We start from the raw sequence: 14,526 nt of genomic DNA on the forward strand, positions 1-14,526 counted from the left end.
AGGGTGTATGGTGCTGCTGAGTACCTCTGGGAAGCGCTCGAGGGCTCTGGATGGGCTGGAACGGCCCTCCCATCCCCCCCCACGCCTCTTGCCAAGTTCGCTTTCGAACTTGAGCATGTCTTTCCAGGCAAATGTAACCCATATGTCTCTGAATCACTCACGCTCCACTTGTAAAGGGAAGGGCCAGGAAGCACAATTTGACGTCGCGGTGCGTCTTTTTTTGCTGAGAAGGAGAGTGCTGGCTTTGCCAACTGGAAGAAAGTGGAGCCTTGGGATTCTGCATGAGACTGAAAAGCAGAGCCGCAAAGAGCGGCATACCGGGCTGCCTGACCCCGAGCAGGGCCGTGGCAAGGGCAGGGAGGGTTGTCTTCCAGCTCTGCTGCCAGCCTACTCGCTAGGGTGGTCTGTCAGACGGCTCCCCTGCCCAGGAAGCCAAGGGCAGTTGGGAACTTCAAGCTGCCGGCCTGGCCTGGAGGCAAATCTGCTGAGATACTGTTCCAGGAAGAGGGAGGGGAGATTCACATTAACCTCCACACAAGAGCCTCAGAGGAGAAAGGGCAAAATGGAAGTACAGTCGCCACTCTCATGGCTCCTGCTTCCAGAAGCAGCAAGTCCCAAATGAGACGTGGCTTTTATCTGGCTTTGACGTGGCACTTTCCACCACACATGCCCTCTCACCCCTGAAAGATAATCCAAAGTTGACTCCTGAACTGAGAGAGCTTTTGTGTGCTGTGATCTGAATAAGCGTCATAGCATCATTCCAAAGCTTAGAGAAGAATAAGGGTCAGGCACCTAAGTATCCAATCCTATTCCAAATTTTTCCAGAGAGACCTCTTTGTTCTCTGCTTTCTACCAGGAATACAGCAAAGATGCTGACTATCACGTGTATTTTTTTTTAATTAAAAAACAGTTTACTCTTTTGCTCGGGATGATATACAACACCAATGCAACGCAACCTTTAAAATAATACGGAAATCAAATACATCCTTTTTACTGACAGGTGTGGGGTGATCGATGTCCCTCATAAGCAGCAGAGCCACAGTCAAACTTGCATCCGGGGGCTCTGTGGGTTAATGAAATCGGGATAAATCTGGACCTATCCTCGGGGCTGGGCAAGAATTTTTCCCGAGGCTGAGCCACAGAATGAGGAGCTGATGACAGTGCAGGGAACAGCGAACACCAATTCTCACCATCATCTATTAGCTGCCTTACTGCAGTGGCCTCACAGTCAGTCTCCCTGCTTCTAGCCTTGTCTTCCTACTGTCTGTTCTCAGGGCAGCAACCAAGTGCTCCTTCAAAATCTTGAACAGAGCATGTCCCTTCTCTGCTCAAGACCCTCCTGTGGTTCTTGCCTCATTCACCGGAAAGTCCCAAACTTTACAGTGGCCCGTAAAGGTCATACACAATCTACTGCCTCTGCTCCCACCACAGCTGCCCTCATCCTTACTCTCGACACCTTCCCCTGCTCACACCTCCTGCTATTCCTGGAGGGCTCCTGGCCCCTCCCACATTAGAGCCTGGGCACTGGGGTCTTCTTCCCTCAGAACTCCCTGTGGCTCACGCCCTCATCTCTTTCGAATCTCTCCTCACACGGGTCTACCCTGACCCTCTATTTAAGACTGCAACCTACCCTAAACCCCTAACCCTACCTTGATCTGTTTTCACTGTACTTATCACCTTATCAAAAGTAATTATTCTGTTCATCGCTGCCTTCCCCAGCTACAGGGTAATGAGCTCCACAAGAGCAGAGCTCTGGGGGAATTCTCCGGCAGTCCAGTGGTTAGGACTCAGCACTTTCACTGCGGTGGGTGGGGGGGCCGGGTTCAATCCCTGGTTGGGGAACTAAGATCCTGAAAGCCGCGTGGCATGGTCCAAAAACAACAAAAAAGGTAGAACTCTGGCTCATTGCTGTATCCTAAGTGCCTAGAACAGGACTTGGCACAAAGTAAGCTCTCAATAAATATTTGTGGAATGAACAGGCTGTTAGTAGTAGTAGTAACAGTAGTAGTGTAGAATGTCATCAGCCCAAACTCATGGGTTATGTTACCTTTTACTCAGTTCACCTTGCTAAAATGCCTGCCTCGTGAAAGGCGTTTGGCTGAAGAACTGGGACAGACTCCAGAGGGAGAAAAAGGGACCAGCGGGGAATCCAAAAAGCCAACAAGTCATCTCGAGCTTCTCTCTGCTCTGGTCTAGGCTGCCCCTTTGAATGGAAGTATTGGGAGTGGGAACTGGGGCAGGTCCCTGATGTCTGGGCAGGCCATCACCAACCTCCCCCAGCCCCCAGGCCTTACCTGCTTTGTCTATCCACGCGCGGTACCCATTCAGCTCACGCTCGATCTGCTGCTGGCGCCGCAGTTTCATGAAAGCTCTCCGGTTCTCCACTCTCTCTCTCTCTTTGGCAAATTCCCTGTGGACAAAGCAGATAAGATTCACTAGGTTTGGGCAGTGCCATGACTAAAAGAAAGGGTGAAACAAGCAGGAGGGAGAGCATGTTTGAACAGGCACTGTGTATACCCCATTTCCTTTGTCCCAGGCTGCAACGGGGATCTCCTTAAAAGGTTGCACAGAAATGCACTTCGTTCAGCCTCCTGCAGGAAGCCTTCGCAGATCAGTTTCTTTCCAGTCAGCACTAATGCTCTCTGCTTGCTCTATTTTGAAAGGTATTGACTTAGTAACGTGACCAGCTAGCTTCCAGAATGCTACGTTATGTCTCTCCGGCTACAACGGAAGCCCTTCACCCTCTGAGGGGCCCAGCTACCCCTTCTGCTCTTAATAACAACAGTGACTAATGTACATTGACTGATGATTACATGCCAGCCTATATGAAGTTTTTCATACCCATTAACTCATTTAATCCTCAAAATCACCCTATGAGGTAAGCACTATTAAAATTCCTATTTAACAGATGGGGAAATCAAGGTTTAGGGGAGAGAGGTCACTTGCTGGGATCTGAACTCTACCCATAATGCTGTGCTTCCCCTGGTGGCCTGTACCCTGTGGTGATCAGTATGGGCTGCCATGGAAGACCACGACACTGAGGCCTAGAAGGGCTGAAATGCTGTTTGAAGATGGCTGGTCGAGATTAAACAAGAAAGCTAAGGACACAGGAAGGGCACATGGCTCCAGTAGAAAGACAGTAGGAAGATGGGGTGGTGTGGAGGGGAAAATGAGACAGCATGAGGGTCAGAGATAAGACAGAGCCCACTAACAGACACAGGGGACCAGAGCCACTCTGGTCAAGATGATTAAAAAAAAACAAAACCAAAACAAAACAAAAACGAAAGCTCCATGGGAAAAAGAAGACAGAAGAGGAACGAGGGTTCCCTGGCAGAGGGGAAGATGATCAGATTCAATGAGTGAACAAATGGGGATCAAGAAATATTCATTTGCTAACAGGCCCCTCCAGATACCACCTCTGCACCAATGCCCGTCTCATCACCAAACACCCTTCCAGCCGGAACACCCCTTGCTAGCGTAGTGCCTCCCAGCCACGGCTCACGCACTCTCCTACTGCCCTGGAAGCTGTTGCACTTATTCAAGGTGTTCCCCGTCCATAAAGAGCAACAGCCTGAAGATAAGAGAGTCGAGCACCCACTGTGGGTCCTGCCACCTACCCCCTCATGTCCAGGGAGGAGAAAATGAGCCAGGGGCTGAGGGACGTGCCCCAGCCCCGGTGCAGGGAAAGGATAGGTGCCAGTCTACCGTGAGGCAGAGGGATATACCGGTTTGGGTCTCATACAGCCCCTCCTTCCAAGATAGAGAGGGATTCCTCGGGCACAGACACCTTACAATGGTCACAATCAGGCTAAGGGCATGGGGACAAGGCACATGGGCAGGGGAAGTTCTCCTGGGCTTGGTTTCAAGCTCGGTGGGTTCTCCTAAGGCTGCTGTGGGGGAAGGAAGAGTTGAGCAGGGCCAGCGAGAGTCAAGGTAACAGAACTTAAGCCCTGGGACACCTCCTTTTTTCACCTGCCTCTCTGGATTTCAGCAATTAGAAAGTAACGAACAGCTAGCTTGGTTCATGGCGTCACCATCTACCAAAGTTCCTACCTTTGGTTCTTTGTCTTCTTTCTATCCTTCCTGTCTGACGAATGCTATTGTTCTGTTGGTTCTATCTTCAGAATAGCACTTGGACCCAGCCTCCCTCTGCATCCTTACTGCCTCTTGGTCCTCATCCTTTCCTGCCTGGACAACTGCAATAGCACCGACTTGGTCTCTCAACCACCTATCTCCCTTCCCTTCATTTCATCTATTTCACAGTTACTCCAGTTATCTTTCTAAAACGTGCACTGGATTTTGCCACTTCCAAACTGAAAATAATAACCCCAGGGAGTGACATTTATGGAGCACTTTCTAATTTCCAAGCACCTGCATCCATTTTGTGCATTTAATCTTTACAACCAAAATGAGAAGGAGGTAGAACATGTATTTTCAGCCTCGATTTAAAAGTGAAACAACTTGCTCAGGTTCAGGTAAGAGATGGAGCCAGGTTTGGAACCCAGGCCTGTCTGCTCTAAGAGCCCAGGCTCCCCGCATATCTGCCGGCCCAGTGGCATATTTCTATGCTGCTTTCTTTATCTTTTCATACGTATGTGTCTTCATTTTCCAACTATGCTCTAGGGAAATCCAAGAGGGTTTTGCAGGAGGTAATGTTTTGAGCAAGACATTGAACAAGGAGAATTTAAGCAGGCTATGAGCAGGGGAACACAGTAATCTTTCTTTTAGCATCTGCATTATTACCAACATCTCCATTTTCCAGCTCAGAAAACTGAATCTTGGTGGTGGGATGAATTGGGAGGTTGGGATTGACATAAATACACTAATATGTATAAAATAGATAACTAATAAGAACGTGCTATATAAAAAATAAATAAAATAACATTCAAAAATTCAAAAAAAAAACAAACCCCAAAACTGAATCTAAGGGGAGTTAAGTGGCCGGCCACTAAGAGGAACCACGACCCTCAGATCTTCTAAATTCCCTCTTCTCTCTACTCTATCCTCCCCTCCTCCACAGTCTCCTCCAACAGCTGCTAAACACCTAACAGACCCTTCAAAGGCCTTCACAGCTGGATCTGAACCTTTCATTCAAACCTCACCTCCCATCAATCTGATCTATCTCTTGCCTACTTGCAGCCCATCACGGCCATGCTTGAAACACAGCACACTTTCCACAGTTCCTGAAAAAGCAGTGAGGGATCTCAAGGTTTAATTCACACCGCCCAGAATCTGTTCTTACCTTTTGCCTGAGTCTTTTTTTTTTTTTAAACATCTTTATTGGAGTATAATTGCTTTACAATGGTGTGTTAGTTTCTGCTTTATAACAAAGTGAATCAGTTATACATATACATATGTTCCCATATCTCTTCCCTCTTGCGTCTCCCTCCCTCCCACCCTCCCTATCCCACCCCTCTAGGTGGTCACAAACCACCGAGCTGATCTCCTTCTTCAAGGCCAGGTTGAAATGTCACCTCTAATGTTTAGCTTTCCCCTCCCCCTCTCCCTTGCCCCCAGTCTTCTGGCCTCCTTTCTACCTTATCTCTATCTCTTCACAGCTCATGTTACAGCCAGACCTCTATTGTGGTGAGTTGTACATGTGACTGTCTCTCTCCCTCTATGTGAGCTTTTTGAAAACATTTTGTCTTACTCAACTTTGCATCTTCCAGGACTAGACTAGGTCTGGCGTATAGTACTTATTCAATAGATTATTTTATTACAGATACCCAGGCTGACTTGAGGAGCACACAGATAGCTCTGACCTGATTCCCAAAGGCTTAAATGAGGGGGCGCAGCATCTCTGCACTGACCCAAATGGAGCCAGGTGAACTAGCGGGAATTTAGCAGTTGCCAGGTAACTCCTGGACACTGCCACCACTATTTTTCTTTGTTTGACTCCACTAAAATCTCTGTAGCATTCGTCTATGAAGTATGCAGTGTGGTACCTCTATCTGACCCCCAGGATGACCGCGTGGCTCGATTTCCGGTGGGATAGCCCAAGACACCGCAGCCTAACCTCCCTGTATATTTGGAAGTTTCCTGGCTCCAGTCTCACCAGCTGGCTTCCCTGCTCTCCTCTGCCACTGCAGGCCCCCATTTCCTCCCACCCTCCCACCTGGCATCTTACAAGCCCAGAGCCCAACAAATCTGGCTTGGTCTTTTTAAGAAGCCTCTTGGCTAAAAGAAATAGAGTATGCACCAACGGGGCTACTTCCTAAGCAGCTCCCACGTGTCAGTGGGGGGAAGGAGGGCTGTGTTTGGGGTTCTTCTGTACTATGTTTATCATTTGGCCTTCTGTGTTTTTTTTTTTTTTCATCTTTGCTCTTATTTATTTTACAAAAACTGGATCATAGCATACTGTCTATAGCACGTGGCCTTCTGTGTTTTGTTTTGCTTTGTTTTGTTTGTCAGCTGGGAGCCTAGGGCAGAGAGTCTGGCACGACACTTCTTAACCCCCTCCCTTGACATCACAGTGTGCCCACGGCTTTTCTCTAACTAATCTGAAGGTTCCATGAGGCCAAGTAGAGGCTGAATCATATCACATTCTATCAAGGACCAATGAAGTTTAATCCACAGCCTAGTATTATAGCAGATTCCATAGATGATAAATAAGATATTAAGCTTTTTAAGCCACATTTGTAAGATTTTTATTTTCTAAATCACTTTCATGTAAATTATTTCATTTAGATTTGCAAAAACCCTGGGAGGTTCAGAAAGGTTACTTCTCCAAAATGACCAAATTATCAGGAGGCAGAGCCAGAATTCAAATGAATGCCTTTTGATTCCAGATGAAGTGCTGTTTCTACGAGGCCTGAGCTGTCTTCCATGTTATGTAGCAGTCAACATTTAAAATCCACAAGAGGGATTTATTTTTCAGCCAGAGGTTGAGGAAAGTAAGGACATAAAAACAGTTTTGTGTTTTTTCTAAAAGGACTATCTTCTTAATTGAGAGAGCAGCGTACAAATCCATTGCTCTGTGTTGGGTTAATAAGGACCTAGTATCAATGCTACTAATTTGTAGCATTAGTCAAGCTAGTGATGTGTTGCTTGATTTTGTGTCTATATCACAGTCACCATTTATTTATACACATGTTTCATTCTGGAGAACACAGGGACAAACAGGATTCAGCTCTATTACTTGCCAAAAATAAGTGATTATTCTAACCTTAGATTCAACATGTCTGCCAGTCTCGTGAGTATATATGTAGCCAGACGGAAGAAAGGCAAATGTGTTCCTCCCACTGGCCCCTCTCTTCCCTGAGGACCTGAGTGCTCTCTCCTCTCCATAGAGGATTATCCTGGGGTTATTCAGATGATGATGCTTTTGCAAAGATAAAACATATGGCCGTTGCCTTACTTAGCCATCTCGATGACCACCGCCAAACTTCTTAATGAAAGGTGCCTCAAGGAGTGGCCCTATGGATATCTCAATTTATCCAGTTTCCTTGGATCAAGCAACAGGAAGTTCAAAGGAGAAAAGTCTGGCTTACATTAGAAGAGTGCTCATGTCCTCTAAGAGCACTTAGTATTAGTCTGTGGCTCAAGGTAAGAGGATGGGTAGTCAGTTCCCTTTCATTTCCTCCATCCAGTGTTTCCACACCCCTAGATGTAACAGAACTCAAGCTGAGATGTATCTAGACACTCAGGAAAACAAAAATAAATCCCCATGTGATGTGGCATAAATACCACCAAGTCAATTCTCAGAGCTAGGTACCCAGGTAACCTTTGCTTTTAATAAACTGGGCAGTAAACCTCTCTGTCTCAGTTTCCTCTTCAGCTAGTGTTGCCATTAGAAAGACACGAAACCCCCCTACTCATAACCAGAGCAGGAATAAATCTGTTTTAGTCTGGAAGTCCTGAGTGGATTCTTGTAAGAGATTGTAAAATGATAAAAATTCAATGAAATGGCAACCTATGGAATGAAAAGGCAGCCTATGGAAAGGAAGAAAATATCTGCAAATCATGTATCTGATAAGGGGTTAATATCCAAAATATATAAAGAACTCACACAACTCAATAGCAAAAAAAGAAAAAAAATACCATTATAAAATAGGCAGAGGAACTAAATAGACATTTTTCCAAAGAAGACAAACAAATGACCAACAGATACATGAAAAGGTGCTCAACATCACTAATCATCAAGGAAATGCAAATCAAAACCACAGTGAGATACCACTTCACATGTATTAGAAAAGCTCTTGTCAAAAAGACAAGAGATAACGGTCAGAATGTGGAGAAAAGGGAACCCTTTTGCACTGTTGGCGGGAATATAAACTGGTGCAGCCACTACGGAAAACAGTATGAAGGTTCCTCAAAAAATTAAAAATAGAATTACGATATGGTCTAGCAATCCCGCTTCTGGGTATGTATTCAAAGGAATTGAAATTACTCTCTCAAAGACATTATACACTCCCATGTTCACTGCAGCATTATTTACAATAGCCAAGACATGGAAACAACCTAAGTACCCATCAAGAGATGAACGGATAAAAAAATGTGGTGTGTGTGTGTGTGTATGTGTGTGTACACACACATACACACACACCCACACACACAATGGAATATTATTTGGCTATAATAAAGATGGAAATCCTGTCATTTGGGACAATATGGATTAATGAAGGCATTATGCTAAGTAAAATATGTCAGAGAAAGCCAAGTACTGTATGATCTCACTTATTTGTGGAATTTTAGAAAAACTGAACTCATAGAAACAACATTTTGGTGGTGGTCAGGGGGTGGGGGAAATGGGTAAAGGTGGTCAATAGGTACATACTTCCAGTTACAAGTAAGCTCTGGAGATGTAATGCATCGCATAGTGACGGTAGTTAACAATACTGTGCTGTGTATTTCGAAGTTGCTGAGAGAGAAGACCTTCAAAGTTCTCATCATCACAAGAAGAAAAATGTAACTATGTGCGGTGATGGATGTTAACCTACTGTGGTGATCATTTCACAATACATACAAATATTGAACTAACACAACTTAAACTAATACAATGTTATCTGTCAATTATATCTCAATAAAACTGGGGGGAAAATCCATTGCATTTCATTCAAATATTTCTTACCCAATTCTGTTATCCATAATTTTTGGCTGTCTTTTTTTTTTTTTCCTGGGAGGAGAAATGGCAGTTCCCCTCAAAACACAGCTGTCACAGAGATGGAAGGATGATGACGTGGAGATGAGCACAGCTGAGCCTCTATTCTGGTTGTCTCATGTGTACGCAAGGTTTGGGATTTTAAACTTCAGTTACCAGAACGAAGAAGGAGGCTGATCTATCTCCCCATACTGCACGGTTACGTACAATTTTCTTCTTACGTCTGACTTAGTGAATTTACATTTGTGACTGCTTTTGTTTTTTAGCAGTTTACATGAGAGGCATAATTTGTACAAATGAACGATTCATACATAACCAGTTCCATATTATTCACAATTAGATAAAGTGCAAGAATGATGTAGATAATCTCAGACAAGGTACAACATCCATGTGCGCTTATCATGTTTGACTGGGGGGCGGGTGGTGGGGAGGAGGTAGAGTTGTCTTTCAAGTCATATTTAGGTTAATGTTAAAATTAATTTATATTTTATGAACTTCTGAACCTATAAAGGAGCCACAGGTAATTCACAAAGCAGCTCATCTGTATATTGATAAATAAGTGATTGGCTTTGGTCCATAGGGTGATGGGAGAGGCTTTGAACACTCACGTTGCTGGAATTTATTATGAGATGACTAACTGCTGGGGGTTAGGAGTGAGGTTCCCTGAAGCCTTGCTCCAATTGGAAATTCCTGCCCATGTTGTCACCTCAGGATCACAGGGCACCTGAACAGGTATCTCTGTATTTACCTAGTGGCGAAGATGTGCCGGTAGGTCTGCTGTGACAAGAAATGGGAATAAAGACACAGACTTACTAGAGAACGGACTTGAGGATATGGGGAGGGGGAAGGGTAAGCTGGGACAAAGTGAGAGAGTGGCATGGACATATATACACTACCAAACGTACAATAGATAGCTAGTGGGAAGCAGCCACATAGCACCGGGAGATCAGCTCGGTGCTTTGTGACCACCTAGAGGGGTGGGATAGGGAGGGAGGGAGGGAGACGCAAGAGGGAGGAGATATGGGGATATATGTATATGCATAGCTGATGCACTTTGTCATAAAGCAGAAACTAACACACCATTGTAAAGCAATTATACTCCAATAAAGATGTTAAAAAAAAAAAACAAAAACACTCTGTAGGAGGATTAGATGGCTCCCAGTTTGGGCTTCTAGCTCCAGACCCCTCCTCCTGGTTCAGTCACACAGGCAGCTTTGTTTACGGATACGGAGGCCCTCGCTGTTGTCATGGCAACCAAAAGGAAGACAAAGCCCGCCAGGAGGGGCCGGCCCCTGTGACTCAAAGACCTGTTTACCCACACTCCTGTATGCACTTGTACACTTCATCACACACACACACTGGCACAAATGCACACATGCTGACACTGGCACGCAGAAGCATATGTGGACAGACTGCCAAGCTCACAAATGGCCACGTGGTCATATTTCTATTAATCTTCAAAGCCCATATTTCCAAAGTGCCTCACTGCCCCCGTGGAACCTTGCCAGTCTTCCTGTAACACGTTTGCTTTAGGAAAGAGGAATTTGGGTTAGACATCAAAAAAAAAACAACCCCTTTGACCCTAACTGTGCTAAAACTAACAAAGAAATTGGGGGAGGTCAGAGAGGCAATTGTGTGTTGGCAGTGTTTTCATTTCGATTTCATTGGAGAATGGCATGGGTGTGGTGGGGTGGAGGGGGTTGTAAAACAGTCTTTCAGTGTACTAGGAGCCTGGGGAACATTTTCTCCTATTTTTCAGAGGAGCAAACACAGCCCCGAGAAGGTAAATACCTTACCGAAGGTCACACGGTTCAGCTGTATTACAGTTATTTACACCTTATCCCTTGATTTGTTCCAGAAAGGATTTAAGGAGACTTAGGTTGTCAATAAATAAAGGCCCAAACAGCACGCAGTCCTCTAAATGCCATCCAGTGTTGACTCTAACAAGCAGAATGGATGGGCATAGAGGAGGGTGAGGGATGCATTAACTCGGGCACTGCATCATACCATGTCGTTTCTCCTTAGAGATCAGGGGCTCCAGTGAGCAAAAGTCCTTCCCTAAAGCAGTGAAGGCAAATAAATGGCCTTACACAGAGTACTATAGCCCACCCTCACTCCTCCACGCTATACCCACAGCAATGAAAGAAAGGCCACGAGTCTCACAGGCCAGAATCAGGTGGGAAGGACCTCACAGACCACTTCCCCAAGTGCCGCCTTTTACATGCGAGGAAACTAAGGCACAGAGAGATCAGAGGGCTTGCTGGCCCAAGGCGGACAGGGTGCTCGGAGGCTGACCTGGAGCGTCACTTCGATCTCCAGGTCCCAAAGCCAGTGCCGTTCCACATCTTCATGATATTTCAGTCATGAGACCTCAAAGAGGCAGATTCTTTTAGGATCTTGGGAAATTTGCTCGGTCTTTTTTTTTTTTTTTCCTTTTTCTTCTTGACATTGAGATCTCGTTTATTTATTTGTTTGAGCAGATGCAAGGGAAGGCCTGGCAACTAACATAAAGGACATAATGAAGGAACTATGTCTCCTGTTTTGCTTTTTAACCTTGAAGTTGGTATAATCCTGACTGTTATAGCATAATGATTAAAAGTTCTGAAATGTGACTGAACTGGGTTTAAATCACGGCTCTGTCAGGGACCTGGGGCAAGTTCTTAACCTCTCTGAGTCTCAGTTTCCTCGTTTGTAAAGTAGGAATAAACACTGTACCTCTCTCAAAGCGTTGTGAGGATTAAATTAAATAATAGATGGAAAGTGCAAAGTATAGTATCCAGCACAGAACAGGTATTCCAAGTGCCTATTTTAAGAACTGCTGACATTACTAAGAATGTATCATAATACACACAAACTACTATCAGGGTCCTTATCTATCTATCTACTTATTCTGCTTCCAAAATATAATTTATTGAGTGCCTACTACATGGTTGGCATTGCTTTAGCACATGGGGATACAGCAGCAAACATAAAAGTAATAATCCCTGGCCTCATGGAGCTTACACTCCAGTAGAGGAGACAGGCAATAATAACAAAGATAAGTACAAATATAAAGGATGTTATATACTGATAAGTGCTGAGGGGAAAACAAAGCATGAAGAGGAATAGTAAGTATGAGGGTAGGGTCTGGGGTTTGGGGTAGAGTGGCTGGGAAAGGCCTCGCTGAGAAGACTTGAGAAATGACAGAAGAAGAGTGAGACAGTGAGCCATGCAGACTTCTGAGGAAGAGCATTCCAGAAGAGGCAACAGCCAGGGCAAAGCTGTGGGGCAGGAACATCCTGGAGGAGCTTCCGAAGACCTGAAAGGAGCCAGTGTGGCCGCGCTGGACGGAATAAATAGAAAATGAATGAGATGAAGTCTGAGTGCGTAACAGGCCACATGGAGGTGGGAGGCTAGACCAGGTAGACCATGGATAATAACCTGACTTTCACTTGGTGTGATCTGGAAACCATGGGGTGGGGGTGGGGGGTTTGCAGCAGAGAACTCATGTGACCTGATTAAAGTTTTCAAAGAATGTCTCTCATTGCCCTGTTGAGAACAGACTGACGAGGGCTAAAGGTGGAAGCAAGGAGACCTCCCAGGTTATTTCCAAATCATGACTGCCTTGGCCAGAGTGGGAGGAGTGGGGACACTGAGAAATAGCGGGATTCTGGGTATATTGTGAGGTAGAGCTAGGAAGACTTGCTGACACATTGAATGTGGAATATAAGAGAGATATGAGTCAAAGATGACCCTCAAGGTTTTTTAGCTTGAGCAACTAGAAGGATGGAGTTCAAATAACTGAGATGGAGAAGAGCAGTTTCTGGGGGGCAGACCAGGAGTTGAGCTGTGTATCAAGTCAGCTGGATATCCTGGGCCCAATAGCACCAATTCTCTGTTATCCACACGAGATCAGCTAGCTGCTTCAAAAATCATCTGCTGTGACTGAAACAGCCATCCTAGACTCCTTCCACACCCTGCTTTCTCCTCCACTGCCCACAGGTGCTAGAAAGATGTTAACTGATTTTTCAGCAAGATGTTATCGAGAAATTGTTTTAGCTATTGCTGCAAATACAATTCAAAACAAAACCCCGCAAACATTCCTGAATGTTGCACTATTTCACTCTAACTAGCTTTATCATTTCCTTCTATCATCAGAGATGACCATGGAGTAGCAGGTACGAAGAACACAGTGAAAAGTTTTGAGTTCTCACACGCTTGTCCTTACAACTTTTCAGGGAGGAAACTAAGGGACCCTCATACTTTTACCCCCATTCTTCTGAAATTCTTTCCAAAGTCTACTTTTCAAAATATACAAGCATGTCAAAATAACCATCTTTACTGTGTGTCTAATATAATCAATGACCACTACCTTTCTTTGTAAAAATGAAACCCCCTAGATTAAAAATTGTTGTAATAATAGAAACACATTTTTAACACATATTAAATGTGTTCTATGCCACAGGCATTGTTCTAACTGCTTTAGTTCTATTATTTCATTCATCTTCACGACACTTTTAGGTATATACTATTCCTATCTTCGTTTCCAGATGTGAACGTAGAAATATTGCCAGAATTTATGTTGAGGAATGTGTTCATTCTTCTTTAAAACTTGGCATACAGGCTAAATCAGTTCAACGTGACTCTTGGAGAGGCACAGGGTTACAAGGCAGAATTCTGATCTCCCGACTCTGATGAACTCCCCCCCAGGCTGCACCCTCTCACTTTAGCACATAGGCACCATGGAGGCAGAAACCCAGGGGCACACATGTCGCTTTCTCCCTCTCTGTGCATATAACAGTGTGTGTTTCAGTCACAATATTTCAGTGAGTTCAAAGCCCTGCAGTGCAGGAAGAATAAGCCACGAGGGGAAGTAAGAGCGTTTCATATTCCTCCTTCTCCCTCATTTCCACCCCCCTACAGCACTCTAATTACAGTATGAAAGAGGCATCTTGACAGAGAACAAATGGCTGTGTTCTTTTCGGAGACACTTTCTGCATTTCTCTGAGAAGCTGCCGCAATCAGTTCCCTCCCGAAAGGTTCTGAGGCACGTGAGGAGTGGGTGCGGCTGGGTTCAAGGGAGTGGCTGAGAGTTTATTATCAAGTTCAGCCATTATACACTGAACACTGTGTGGGCATTTGAATTTCCCAGAATCTTTTGTTCCACCTCCCCAGATCATTTAAACATTAAAGATGCCTCTCAGGAAGGTCAAATCTTCTTGGTTCAGCATCAAAGGATTCTTCTGTGATTCTTCTCAGCATCAAAGCCCTTTCTTCTGCTTTGGGATGGACAAGCAGAACCAAAAAGACGGCCCAGAGCTGACAGAACAGCAATGGTGAAGGGCGAGGAGAGGAGCAGACATCTAGAAGGAAAAGCTGGAGACTTGCTGTAGGCTAACACACCAAACGTGAGCTCGCCACACAGACAGGCTGCCCAGGCCTCCCCA

The 14,526-nt window shown here is 45.0% G+C and overlaps 1 protein-coding gene across 1 annotated transcript in view; it reads right to left on the minus strand.

Annotated features, from left to right (window-relative positions):
• The window catches only part of CACNA1E (calcium voltage-gated channel subunit alpha1 E), a 363,660-nt gene that overhangs the window by 82,341 nt on the left and 266,793 nt on the right, over nt 1-14,526 (minus strand). Inside the window, exon 9 of the mRNA XM_060295653.1 lies at nt 2,295-2,410. Within this exon, the coding sequence (XP_060151636.1) occupies nt 2,295-2,410 (116 nt within the window). The remainder of the gene's footprint in view (nt 1-2,294; nt 2,411-14,526) is intronic.

Source organism: Globicephala melas, chromosome 1, assembly GCF_963455315.2.
Source record: "Globicephala melas chromosome 1, mGloMel1.2, whole genome shotgun sequence".
Lineage (NCBI taxonomy): Eukaryota > Metazoa > Chordata > Mammalia > Artiodactyla > Delphinidae > Globicephala > Globicephala melas.